The sequence below is a fragment of the Pristiophorus japonicus genome, chromosome 15, assembly GCF_044704955.1.
Source record: "Pristiophorus japonicus isolate sPriJap1 chromosome 15, sPriJap1.hap1, whole genome shotgun sequence".
In the NCBI taxonomy this organism is placed as follows: Eukaryota; Metazoa; Chordata; class Chondrichthyes; family Pristiophoridae; genus Pristiophorus; species Pristiophorus japonicus.
Window position 1 is genome coordinate 31,979,350 of NC_091991.1, and position 13,579 is coordinate 31,992,928.

General features: G+C 43.4%; 1 protein-coding gene across 7 annotated transcripts in view; it reads left to right on the forward strand.

Annotated features, from left to right (window-relative positions):
• xpot (exportin, tRNA (nuclear export receptor for tRNAs)) overlaps positions 1 to 13,579 on the forward strand; it is a 62,676-nt gene that overhangs the window by 18,906 nt on the left and 30,191 nt on the right. For all 7 annotated transcript variants that reach the window (XM_070900281.1, XM_070900284.1, XM_070900279.1 and 4 more), the window contains exons 9-14: positions 1,958 to 2,194; positions 4,464 to 4,502; positions 4,610 to 4,672; positions 6,378 to 6,502; positions 8,856 to 9,000; positions 10,261 to 10,380. In XM_070900281.1, coding sequence (XP_070756382.1) covers positions 1,958 to 2,194; positions 4,464 to 4,502; positions 4,610 to 4,672; positions 6,378 to 6,502; positions 8,856 to 9,000; positions 10,261 to 10,380 — 729 coding nt within the window. The remainder of the gene's footprint in view (positions 1 to 1,957; positions 2,195 to 4,463; positions 4,503 to 4,609; positions 4,673 to 6,377; positions 6,503 to 8,855; positions 9,001 to 10,260; positions 10,381 to 13,579) is intronic.

Sequence of the window (13,579 nt, forward strand, 5' to 3'; positions counted from 1 at the left end):
TCGGCCCATCGTGTCCATGTTGGACAAAAAAGAGCTATCCAGCCTAATCCCACTTTCCAGCTCTTGGTCCGTAGCCCTGTAGGTTACTGCACTTCAACTGCATATCCAAGTACTTTTTAAATGCGATGAGGGTTTCTGCCTCTACCACTCTTTCAGGCAGTGAGTTCCCAACCCACACCACCCTCTGGATGAAAAAAGTTCTCAACTTCCCTCTAATCCTTCTACTAATTACTTTAAATCTATGCCTCCTATTATGCGATGTGGGCATAGCTGGCAAAGCCAGTATTTATTGCCCAACCCTAGTTGCCCTCGAGAAGGTGGTGATTAGCTGCCGTCTTGAATCGTATCAGTCTGTGTGGGGAAGGTATTGTCCTGGAGTGTGACAAGAACCACCTAAAAAGGTGGTTTAACCTGATTCCTACAGCCCACTGGCTGCTATTTTATTTCTGACGATAAGCCAACTAAACACTCTTGCCTACCCACGCAGGCCAGAGGTGTAGTTATTGATTACTAGCCTGCACAGACCTTGTCAGCCATCTGGAGAATTATGGTGGATTTCAATTGCAACTTTGAAATTGTTGCTGTTGCCATGGTTGTAGAATCCACACCAGGTGCCAAGGTTATTGCAGAAAGCTTCTACTCAAAAGTGATTCTGTAATATAAAGGTGACTTAAGATGTTTGGGGAGGGATTTGTGATTCATGACTGTTGTTGCAGTACCAGTATTCTTTAGGCATAGTACTAGAGCAAATGGGAGATCAGAAATACTGATATTTTCTGCCTTTGTAACAAGCATTTGTACTGGGCAATGGGGATGGTGTGCTGGAGAGGGATTCAGTGCTAGGCACCTAGTTCTTGGTGATGCAAAGGAGCTGCAAAAAAAACTCTGTACAATTTTGGTCTCCGTATTTAAGGAAGGATATACTTGCATTGGAGGCTGTTCAGAGAAGGTTCACTAGGTTGGTTCCGGAGATGAGGGGTTGACTTATGAAGATAGGTTGAGTAGGTTGGGCCTATACTCATTGGAGTTCAGAAGGATGAGAGGTGATCTTATTGAAACTTATAAGATAATGAGGGGGCTCGACAAGGTGGATGCAGAGAATATATTTCCACTCATAGGGGGAACTAAAACTAGGGGACATAGTCTTAGTCTTAGAATAAGGGGCCGCCCATTTAAAACTGGGATAAGAAATTTCTTCTGAGGGTTGTAAATCTATGAAATTCTCTGCCCGAGAGCTGTGGATGCTAGGTCATTGAATATATTTAAGGCGGAGATAGACAGATTTTTGAGCGATAAGGAAGTAAAGGGTTATGGGGAGTGGGCAGGGAAGTGGAGCTGAGTCCATGATCAGATCAGCCATGATATTGAATGGCGGAGCAGACTGGAGGGGCCAAATGGCCTACTCCTGCTCCTATTTCTTATGTTTTTATGAGCTTGACAGGGTAGATGCAGAGAGGATGTTTTCTTTCGTGGGGGAATCTAGAACTAGGGGCCATAGTTTCAGGATAAGGGGTCGCCCATTTAAAACGGAGATGAGGAGGAATTTCTTCTCTAAGGGTCGTTAATCTTTGGAATTCTCTACCCCAGAGAGCTGTGGAGGCTGGGTCATTGAATATATTTAAGGTGGAGATAGACAGATTTTTGAATGATAAGGGAGTCGGGGGTTATGGGGAACGGGCAGGGAAGTGGAGTTGAGGCCAAGATCAGATCAGTCGTGATCTTATTGCATGACGGAGCAGGCTCGAGGGACTGTGTGGCCGACTCCTGCCCCTAATTCTTAGATTCTTCTGTTTCTAAAGTATTGTAAGTAACACAAACTAAGAAATTGTGTTGATGCAGTGCAATGGACAAAAAGCTTTTAATTTTGGGAGACACATATCTGATTTACCTCCTCTAACAGCAATTGGTTGCACCCTTTTGCAGTGCATCGAGATAATTTGATTCTTTTTTTGTCCAGGAGGAAGATGTTGACTTCCTGGCGAGGTTTTCCAAGCTCATTAACGGGATGGGCCAGGCCTTGATTACCAGTTGGAGTAAGTTGGTGAAAGCAGGGGATGTGAAGAACAGCCAGGTGACACTTCAGGCCGTGGAAGCGAAAGTGCCTCTTCTGCTTAAGCTGCTGGTGCACGAAGACGACGATATTTCCTCCAACATCATTGGTTTCTGTTACGACTACCTTCACACACTCAAACAAGTAAGTCGGACCACCCAAGGGGAGTGTGTTTTTTTGTGGGTGCCACAATTAAAGGTTTGTGGAAAAGTTATGACTGCCTTTGTACGCAGTTGAAAGATTTCTGGGTGCGTTGCTAATTTGTCTAATGTATACTTTCCTCCATTCCGTTCCTAATCTGTTCCTAATTTGACGCGCGCATGGGTTGATCTTTTTATGACATTAAGCTGACTCGTGTTTCAGTTGCATCAGAGAAAATCCTTGCGTGGCCCGCAATGTTCCCGCTAATTTTTTGGGGGGGTGCACAGCTCCTTTAAGGGGGGCTGCGCAGCCCATTCCAAAACTTAACATTGAAAACGCTGGTCCGGGGCTGCGTGGGACCAGCAGAGAGCTGTGCGGCCGGGCTGCTTATAGGGAACATTAGTGGCAGGACATTCCCGGAATAGATATCGAACTTTGCTGAAATAGATTAAACTTGTCAGTAGCATTTCCTCAAACCTTCAACAAACGTGCATCATAACAGCTGCATTTAAGTGGATCAAATATTTGGTTAGCTTTTAACTTGGGATATCATTTAACATTAACTATAGAACAAGTTGTTGTGGAATCCAAAACTAGGGGTCAAAAATACAAAATAATAAATGCAATAGGGAAATAGGAGAAATTTCTTTACTCAGAGAATGGTTAGAAGGTGGAACTCACTGCCACAGGAAGTGGTTGAGGCGAATAGCATAGATGCTTTCAAAAGGAAACTAGATGAGTACATGAGCGATAAGAGAGTAGAAAGATATGCTGAAAGGCTGATATGAGGTAGGTGGAATGGGAGGAGACTTGGATGGAATATAAATAGCAACACAGACCATTTGGGCTGAATGGCCTGTTTCTGTGCTGTATGTAAAAACCTAAACCAGGTATGATGGAAAAAGTTAATGAGCAAGCAAAACCACGTTGATGAGCTAAAAGTAGCCTCCTTGTGCTATCAACAAATATAAGTTGACCTTTCTATCCTATAACAACCTAACTGGGCAATAGGCTTCTCAAAATCTTGATTAGATCTTGCATTTTAAATATCCCAAATGTTTGTGTCCTACAGTGTGTAATGAATATTGTGCACGAATTGAAGCTTGAAACTTTTTGTCCTCGTAAACCTAAACTCACTTGTAAAGCTGGCCGGACTTTTCTTTTTAAATTGATTTCTGTTTTTCAAAACTCTGTGTTGCTTCAATAGCTATCTAGAATACTTTCTTTGGCATTTATTTAATTGAGGTCATTTGCAGTGGTTGTACAACTCAATTTGGTAATTAAACAGGGACTGATTTATTTCACTTGCTGTTGTATGGCACTCATATTTCATGAACTGGGCAATATTTCATGCATGCAAAGGAAATGGTGAAGTGGTCATCCTTAGCATCACAGTGATGTGTGACAAGTGTGCCGTTTAATTTGTGCATGATACCTGCATACTGAACAGCATCCCTCCCCGAGGTCCCCCCCCCCCCCGCGCGTGCCGGTCCCGAGGTCCCCAGGTCCCCCCACACCAGATGCAACAGCAAATCTAAAGGGACTGCACACGGGAAATTAAAGGGAACATTGATACTAATCCCACCTTTTGATATATTGCCACTTGCTGTTTATGAAACGTTGCTATATTTTATTATACATGATTCGCTCTCAACAAAGATAAGATAGGAAATTTTCTCAAAGGTTATCTTTTTGCCCTTTTTAAAAAAAAAAAAAATCACATTCAGCATTCTAGGCTGAGGGAGGGCAGGAGTGCCATCAACCAATGTTGCCTCTAAGTCACGCGGCCCCGCAGCAATGGGAAAGGACGCTCACCGGTTTCCCCATTGTAAATACCACGCGTGCATGGAAATTTAATGGGACTGCGCACTAAAAAATCAGGCCACGCAGAACAAAGCGCAGCTTACAGGGATCATTGTCACCAATACTTTTCTTTACCTGGTTGCATGCAAGTGTGCCTGGATAACGAGGCTTTTAGAGTCCCTTTCCATTGACAGCCGAGCTGAGAGTGGAAACTGGGTGTGAACCTGTGTTCTATATAATATGTTCCCACATTATAACAGTGACTACACTTCAAAAAAATACTTCATTGGCTGTAAAGCCCTTTGAGACGTCCAGTGGTCGTGGAAGCCACTATATAAATCCAAGTCTTTCTTTCTTTACTAAAAAAGTCTGCATAACATTATAATGTGGCTAGCATTTACAAAATGATATAATCAGCATAGTGTGTGTGATCTGGATTCATAAACTTTATATGCAATTCTCTCTCCAGCTTCCTGCACTGACTGAACAGCAAAAGGCCAATGTTGAGGTAAGTTACACATGCTTCTATTTAGTACAAATTTTTATGTCTCATTATACATTTTAAGTGCCTAGTTACTTGTTTATATTCTCTGACAATTTCTTTTCTGAATGTAGGCGATTATGCATGCAGTTATGAAGAAATTAACCTATGATGAAGAATACAATTTTGAAAATGAGGTAAGAAATTTGTGCACTTCAAGACGTGTCGACCCTGGGGTTGTTGGGTATTTTGTAATGAATAAAATCAATCACTCTCGCCTCTGAGTCCGAAGGTTGTGGGTTCAAGTCCCACTCCAGGGACTTGAGCACAAAACAATCTAGACTGACACTCCACTCCAGTGCTGCACTGTCAGAGCTGCCGCCTTTCGGATGAGACATTAAACCGAGGCCCCTTCAACCCTTTCGGGTGGATGTAAAAGATCCTATGGCACTATTTCAAAGAAGAGCAGGGGAGTTATCCTCTGTCCTGGCCAATATTTATCCCTCAATCAACATAATAAAAACATATTATCTGGTCCATTATCACATTGCTGCTTGTAGGAGCTTGCTTGTGCGTAAAGTGGCTGCCACGTTTCCTACATTGCAACAGTGACTATCCTCCAAAAGTACTTCACTGCCTGTAAAGCCCTTTGGAGTGTCTGGTGGTCATGAAAGGCGCTATATAAATCCAAGTCTGTCTGTCTTTCCTTGGAGCAAAGAAGGCAAAGAGGAGATTTGATAGAGGTGTTTAAATCATGAAGGATTTAGTTAGAGTAAATAAAAAGAAACGGTTTCCACTGGCTGAAGGGTCGACAACCAGAGGGGATAGATTTAAGGTGATTGCCAAAAGAACCCAGAGATGACATGAGAAACTTTTTTACTCAAGGAGTGGTTCTCATTTGGAATGCAGTGCCTGATAGGGTGGTAGATACATATTCAATAGCAGCCTTCAAAAGGAAATTGGATAAATACTTGAAGGAGAAACAATTGCAGGGATGTTGGGAAAGAACGGGGGAGTGGGTCTAACTGGGTTGCTCTTTAAAAGAGCTGGCACAGACTCGATGGGCCGAATGGCCTCCTTCTGTGCTCTACCATTCCATTGAGTACAAATGTGAAATGTTTCACTGTAGAATGGAATTGTATCTTTTCATTAGGCAAAGCTTATTTTGCTAATAAGTCCACTGCGCAGTAATGCATTCATCTGCAAAACTGTTCACTCTAATCAACACTTATAGCAAGCTAGCACAGATAATCAATACTTGTAGCAAGTTGGCACACTAGATCTGTCCCAATGGTTCACAGGTGTAGTCTCTATCAACTCTTACAGACCAGGGAGATCCCAAGTTCAATCATTGACTGTGTTTGGTGATCACAACCTGGCTGTAGTTAGGCATAGCTCCAGAATCATCCTCCAGTATCTTGAGAAGATGGAAAGTACCTGTATATTTTCAATCCAGTTTTACTCTGTGGAAATTACACGACATTTAACAAAATGTATAATTACGCCTTTGTTTCGTTCTTCTCTTTGCTGATTCATTTTTAAAAGTGACTTGCTATTGAACAAAAATAATGAGTGGTAGAACTATTGTAATCTTTTAACACCCAATGTCCACATCAAGCACACTCGGGTCAAGAAGAGAAACATGAAATGTGAGCACAATAATTCATTTGAGATATATTTACATAGGCAGATTTGCATCCCACTGAATGCTTCCTAATACGTTCTGTTTCTAACCTCAGTTATTGTTTTCTAATCAGCCTACATAATATCACCGTCTAATTTGACTAGAAAATAGCATTCAGGTTGGTTTCACTGGGAATGGTACTGAATCAAATGTATGACTGTGATCTTCAGTATATAAAAAAAGCACCTTTTTTCCCCTCTTTATTATTTTGGTTTTAGGGAGAAGATGAAGCCATGTTTCTTGAGTACAGAAAACATTTGAAGCTGTTGTTGGACAGATTGGCGCAAGTTTCACCCGAGTTACTTTTAGCTGCAGTCCGAAGGGTCTTCAACACGACGCTGGAGTAAGTGTCACTAATACGAGTGATGTCCTTGTTTGAAACAGACCCAAGGTTTTGTGTGGTTATTGTGTAAATCATAACTGTGTGGCATAAGGGGCACTTGACGCAGTGTATTGGTGCTCCAGCATGTTAAGATGTGTGTCCATACTTGGAATTTCTGCACAAGACCAGTTACTGCCTAGTGTAGTTACCGGTACTATGGGTCCTCGTCGAGTGCAGACTTCTTAAGAACATAAGAAATAGGAGCAGGAGTAGACCATCCGGCCCTTTGTGCCTGCTCCACCATTCACTAAGGTCTTGGTTGATCTTCTGCCTCAACTCCAGCTTTCCTTCCAATCCCCATATCCCTTGATTCCCTTAGTATCCAAAAATGTATCGATCGGTATTGAATATACTCAACGACTGAGCATCTACAGCCCTCTGGGGTAGAAAATTCCAAAGATTCTTCTGAGTGAAGAAATTTCTCCTCATCTCTTATCCTAAATGGCCGACCCTTTATCCTCAGACTGTGCCCCCTATTTCTAGACTTCCAGCCAGGAGGAAACTTCCTCCTAACATCTGCCCTGTGAAGCTCTTTATGAATTTTACATTTTATGTCTGCCTGCCGGTCTAAAGAAATCAGCTGCACTTTATGGCAAATCTTCTCCAGGCCCTACCTATATTCTGGTATTCCTTATCTTTTTTCTGAAATGCCATAACGCAGAATGAATGGGCAAACTGTGGCAGCGCCATGGTCAAGTACTGGGGGCTGCCTCACTTGGAATACTTTTCTAAAGCCAAACTTTCAACTCCAGGACGTGGCCATTTTGCTGCGGTTCTCCACTAGAGAAGCCAAGCCCTGAAGATGGCTGCACCAATCACTTGGTAAGCACTTCGGTGGTCGACAAAGGCGGTATCTGCCCAGGGATCTTGTATCGAACTTCGGTCAGACCACACTTCGAGTACTTTGTACAGTTCTGGTTGCCATATTATAAATAGGATATAGAGGCACTGGAGAAGGTGCAGAGAAGATTTACAAGGATGATACCAGAAATGTGAGGGTATACACATCAGGAAAGGATGAACAGGCTGGGTCTCTTTTTTTTTCCTCTTGAAAAGAGAAGGCTGAGGGGTGACCTAATAGAGGTCTTTAAAATGATGAATGGTTTTGATAGAACAAATTTTTCCACTTGTGGGGAAGAGCATAACTAGAGGCCATCAATAGAAGATCGTCACCAAGAAATCCAATAGGGAATTCAGAAGAAAGTTCTTCACCCAGAGAGTGGTGAGAATGTGGAACTCGCTACCACAGGAATGGCTGAAGTGAATAGTATAGATGCATTTAAGGAGAAGTTAGACAAGCATATGAGGGAGAAGGGAATAGAGGGGTATGCTGATAGATTTAGATGAGGAAAGATGGGAGGGGGCTCGAGTGGAGCATAAACGCCGGCATAGACTGGTTGGGCTGAATGGCCTGTTTCTGTGCTGTGTATCCTATGCAATCCTATGGATAGAATATTGTGGTCTTGTTGGGCTGACTAGCCTATCTTGCTTCTGGATTCGGTATATAAAACCAAAGCTATGCAGGCCAGTATATTCTAAAAACTAGAATTCAAAGTCTATGCCCTGCAGCGTTGAAGGGATGTGATTGGGCTGTCCGTTCTCTGCCAGTCTGGCTGGAGCGGTGCAGTAGGAGTTTCGGACCATCTCTGCTAGGATCCTTCAAAGCTGCTACATTTCGATCCTCAGAGTCTGAAAGGAACACCCACAACCAAGCTTCATACACCATTTCTGCCCGTGGAACTTTCTCCTCCTCGTCTGTTGTCACCTGCCCTTTTCAGAAGCTCACATTTCAGTCGACCCTCACTTGCTGTAGCATGCATGGTGCAGCAGCAAATCTGATTGTTTCTGTTGCAACCTTTCCTCCCTATCATTTCTTTTCACAGTTTTGTTTTTAGCAGCTAATGATCTTTGTTACAGTTGTACCTGGTTATGCCACCTAGCCTAACTCCCTTCGCTCCTAAAATAAGTTGCAGGTACAGTCTAGGAATATTTGTAGGTGTGGTCTGGCTAATTGGAAAATTTGAGTTTGTGTGTGTGTGTGTGAGGAAAATTTGCTCCCACATTGCCTGAGCCTGTCGATCCACAGCCCATCTGATTTAGGACTCTGCAATTGTTTCATCAGCTGGATTGTCATTACATAAACCACGCAAAAAATTGATTTGAGAAACACTATTGACAGAAAACTTTGTGGTAATATAACCGGATCTGAACAAGTGTGCCTTTATTGATGCAGTTAATTTATGCTGCACAATCTGTCTCCGCGCTTTACTTTTGTATCCTCTTGGTAAACTTACAACTTTTCTTTCTTCCTTAGGAACTGGCAGAGTATACGATTCATGGAAGTGGAAGTGGCTCTGAGGCTGCTGTTCATGCTGGGAGAGGCTATCCCGGTGTCCCACGGTGCACATTTCTCTGGAGACAGTGCAAAAGCCAGTGTCTTGCAGGAGATGATGCACACAGTTGAGTATTTAGCAATGCTGTAGTTCACCTCATTGTAATCTACCTAAACTGAGCATTAGGGTGGATTGGGAGCTTGCTTTTAAAAAAAAAAGGCACCCCGAATTTTGTCCACCCTGTTTCTGTGGGGAGTACGAAGAAACCTAGTTTTTTTTTAAAGTGGTGAGGCATATTGTGTGTACACAGTTGCCTTAAATGTAAAATAGTTTGTTAATCCAGGTTTTTTAAAAAATTTGTTCATGGGATGTGGGTATTGCTAGCAAGGCCAGCATTTATTGCCCATCCCTAATTGTCCTTTGAAGAATTGAGTGTCTTGTTGGGCTATTTTAGAGGGCAGTTAAGAGGCAACCACATTTGTGTGTTTCTAGAATCAAATATAGGCCAGACCGGGTAAGGACAGCAGATTTCCTTCCCTAAAGGACATTCGTGAACCAGATGGGTTTTTATGACAATCCGGTAGTTTTATGGTCAACATTACTGATACTAGCTTTTTGATTGAATTTAAATTCCCCCAGCTGCCGTGATGGGATTTGCACTCGCGTCCCCAGATCATTAGTCCAGGTGAATCACTTGGTTAGAAACGATAGTTTTGCCCTGCACCTTGGTGTATGCACATTATAAAGAGAGCATTTGTTTCCCAATTGAAAGAGAGCATTATGTGTACTTTGTCGCTCATTCACATAGAATCTTACAGCACAGAAGGGTCACATTTGGCCTGTCGTGCCTGTGCCGTCTCTTTGAAAGAGTTGTCCAAGTTAGACCCACACCCCAGCCCTTTTTCCCCATAACCCTGCAAATCAGTCCTCTTCAAGTACAGCCCAATTCCCTTTTGAAAGTTCCTCCGGAGTTAATTGCCAGTTTGTGGTGGAGCCACTCAATAGACTGCCTCATTACTGGGGAGGCTCCTTTAGGGAAAGGGGAAACTGAATGGCCACCATACTCCGCTAAAAGGACGTTTTGTAGCAATCATGGAGTGTTATAGAAACATAGAAACATAGAAAATAGGTGCAGGAGCAGGCCATTCAGCCCTTCTAGCCTGCACCGCCATTCAATGAGTTCATGGCTGAACATGAAACTTCAGTACCCCCTTCCTATAGAAAGGGAGTACTCCTCTTCCAGTCCACATAATAAATAGAAGAATAAGAAAAATGCCATTTATAAAGGGTTGATGTTCTGGCCTGGGTGCTCTAGGAATGGACCAAAATTAATAAACGATTATGGTTTAATTTCGAAAATATAACACACTTTTTCTGTCCCTATAGTTGGTGACATCTGGAGTGAGTCAGTACCAGCATGCATCAGTTTCATTGGAGTTTTTTGAAACAGTAGTTCGCTATGAGAAGTTTTTTACTGTAGAACCACAACACATTCCTACTGTTTTGGTGAGTTATTTTAGATACATATCTCTGGCCACAACATACTGTAAGTATAGCATTTGTTTAATGAATCTCCTTTAGATTTGTCCACAGAACCAAGTGCACGGAATCTCAGTAATAGGGGGCCCAAGTTTCCGCTTGATTTGCGCCTGATTTTTAGGAGCAACTGGTGGAGAACGGACTATCTTAGAAATCGCAATTCTCCATATTGTTTTTTCTGCAGTTCTAGTCCGGTAGAACAGTTCTACTTTGTAACAGAATTTTTTCTTCAAAAGGGGGCGTGTCCGGCCACTGACGCCTGATTTCAAAGTTTCCACAGTGAAAGCGTACTCCAAACTAAGTTAGAATGGAGCAAGTGAAGATTTTTGTAGAACTGAAAAAACCTGTTCTACACATTAAAAAATCAGGTGCAGGTTACAAATTAGGTGTCCAGAACGAGGTGGGGGGAAGGGGGAAGGGAAGTCATTAAATTCTACAATAAATCCTTATTTATACTTCTACAAATATTATACAAATAAATCCAACCTGAATAAACATTTATAAGCAAAGAAAAGATTAAATAAACCATCTTCCTATCTGTGTGAAAGTGCTTCAGGCACGGAGAATTCTGCAGTCAGCCTGAGGCGCCCGTTTTTCCCGCGGGGGTGGGTAGGAGGCGCCCATTCTTCCCGCGAGGGTGGGTAGGAGGCGCCCGTTCTTCCCACGGGGATGGGTAGGAGGCGCCCGTTCTTTCCCGGGGTGGGGGGGGGCGCCCGTTCTTCGGGCGGGGGAGAGGCGTCCGTTCTTCCCGCGGGGAGGGGGGAGGAGGCGCCCGTTCTTCCCGCGGGGGGGGGGGGGGGAGGCGCCCTTTCTTCCCGCGGAGGGGGGGGGGGGGGAGGGGAGGGGAGAGGAGAGGAGGCGCCCGTTCTTTCCCGCAAGGGGAGAGGAGGCGTCCGTTCTTTCCCGCGGCGGCGGGGGGGGGGGGGAGGGGAGAGGGGAGAGGAGGCCCCCGTTCTTCCCGCGGGGGGAGGGAGGAGGAGGAGACAGTGAGAAGGCTGCAAGTGCTGATGTGTTGATGGCAATGTGTTTTTATTTTAAAAATGTTCAAAAATTAAACAGTTACAAAGAACTACAAAAATGGCCGAGTGCCAATGTTTTTTTCACACTGAGCATGCGCGAACGCTCCAACGCGCACGCGCAGCGTTGCCGGCAGGAAAAAAACTCATTTAAATAGTACCCGCCCCCTCCCACTTACAAAATTGGCGCGAGTGTAGGCTCCGCCCTCCTGGGCGCCGCGCCAGGCAGACAAGGAGCTGCAGAACGCTCCAGAATCGCGAGGTTTTTTTTAGGCGCGAAAAACGGGCGCCCAGCTCGGAGGGGCGCCCATTTTTTATCGTGTGGAAACTTGGGCCCAGGATGTGGGGAGGGGGTGGGAATGTTGAGAAAGTGATTTGTTGCTAAACTTAAAAGAATTGTTTAATGGGTATAATCTCCAGGGCACTTGCAGGTTAGTCTCACTTGTTCAGGACAGTTGTTTGGTATATTCCTGTTGTCAGTTACATGACTTTAACCCAATGAGTATTGGAATATTTTCTTTTGAGGTGTTGTCTGAAGGTGTGCTTTTTAATGTAGCACTTTTCTGTACTTAAAAGACTTTGAAAGCAAAAACGCAGTGGGGAAGAAAGTGTCACAAAATGTTTCCACTTGTAGGGAAGAACAAAACTAGAGACCGTCAACATAAGATAGTCACCAAGAAATCCAATGGGGAATTCAGAAGAAACCTAATTGCCCAGAGAGTGGTGAAAATGTGGAACGCGCTACTACAGGGAGTGATTTTACTTTGAACCAGAATGTTACAATAAGGACACAAGATGGCAGCAACAAATGGGACAGAATATGGATTATATGAGCAGGGACTAATTAAAAATGTGACATCCTTTGGATGATTAAGCTAAAAATTCTCTGTCGATGTTTGGTAGAGGACAACTAAAGGAATTACAGCTCCGCAGGCCATTCAGCCCATCTTGTCTGTGCTAGCTCTTCAACTAAAATAAGCAACTCTAATCCCATTCCCCAGCTAATTTTGTTCTTGCAAAATAAACCCCAGATTGTGCTGTACTGTTGCAAGTAATTTTATAAAAGTTCCAAATATAAGCTTTTTATTTTAATAGTTTGACCTCAATACCAATTATTTCCCTCTTTTCCCTGTCAAGTACTGGTGATCCTTTGCCACGTGTTCACTTTCCCTCTGGGGGAAAAGCCCAGCCTCGTGTTTTCTCTCCAGACAGCAGAGCTCAAGATTACGCATTTGGTGTGCAGAGAACTGCAGCCAGGGAACTGGCATTTTTTTTTCAGCCATCCCAAGTCATTGTTGTGATTCAAAGTTAAATATCAAAATTAGATGGACATTAGGCTAGCAACTTTTAGCTAAAATAGTATCAAATATTAAAGCCTTAAAAGGTTACCTTGTGTTTCTTACAGTTCTATCTTAACCTGCAAAGTGACAGTAACTGTCTTCCTGGTACTTTGTGGCATGGCACATTGGCGTATGTGTGTGCTGTACCACATATTTTTCTTTTGAACTTGAATTTTGTTCTGCCTCGAATTTTTGCAATGGTGCTTGTGAGGAACAAGTAGATGAGTGTACCAGCAATGGCTCTGCAGCAGACAATAATTGGCTGAATAGCCAGTTACATAGAATGTACAGCACAGAAATCGGCCATTGAGCCCAACTGATCCATGCCAGCGCTTATGCTCCACATGGGCCATCTCCCACCTTACTTCAACGAACTCTTCTATTCCTGCCTGCCTTATGTGTTTATCTAGCTGCCCCTTAAATGCATCTATACTATTCGCCTCAACCACTCCACGTGGTAGCAAGTTCCACATTCTAACCACACTCGGGGTAAAGAAGTATCTCCTGAATTCTTTTTTGGATTTACTAGTAACTATCTTCTGTTTGTATCCTCTGGTTTTGGATTCTTTCCTCCCCCCTCCCCCCATAAGTGGAAATATCTTCTCTGCATCTCTATCGAACCCCTTCATAATTTTAAAGACCTCTATTCGGTCAACTCTCAGCCTTCTCTTCTCGAGAAAAAAGCCCCAGCCTATTCAGTTGAACTATTTTTGATGTTACACCATGAGAACTCTCTGCAAAGGTAAGCTGAAGGGCATCACTTCTGGTAAGGCAGCACTCCCACAGTACCACATTGAAGTATTAGTTTAG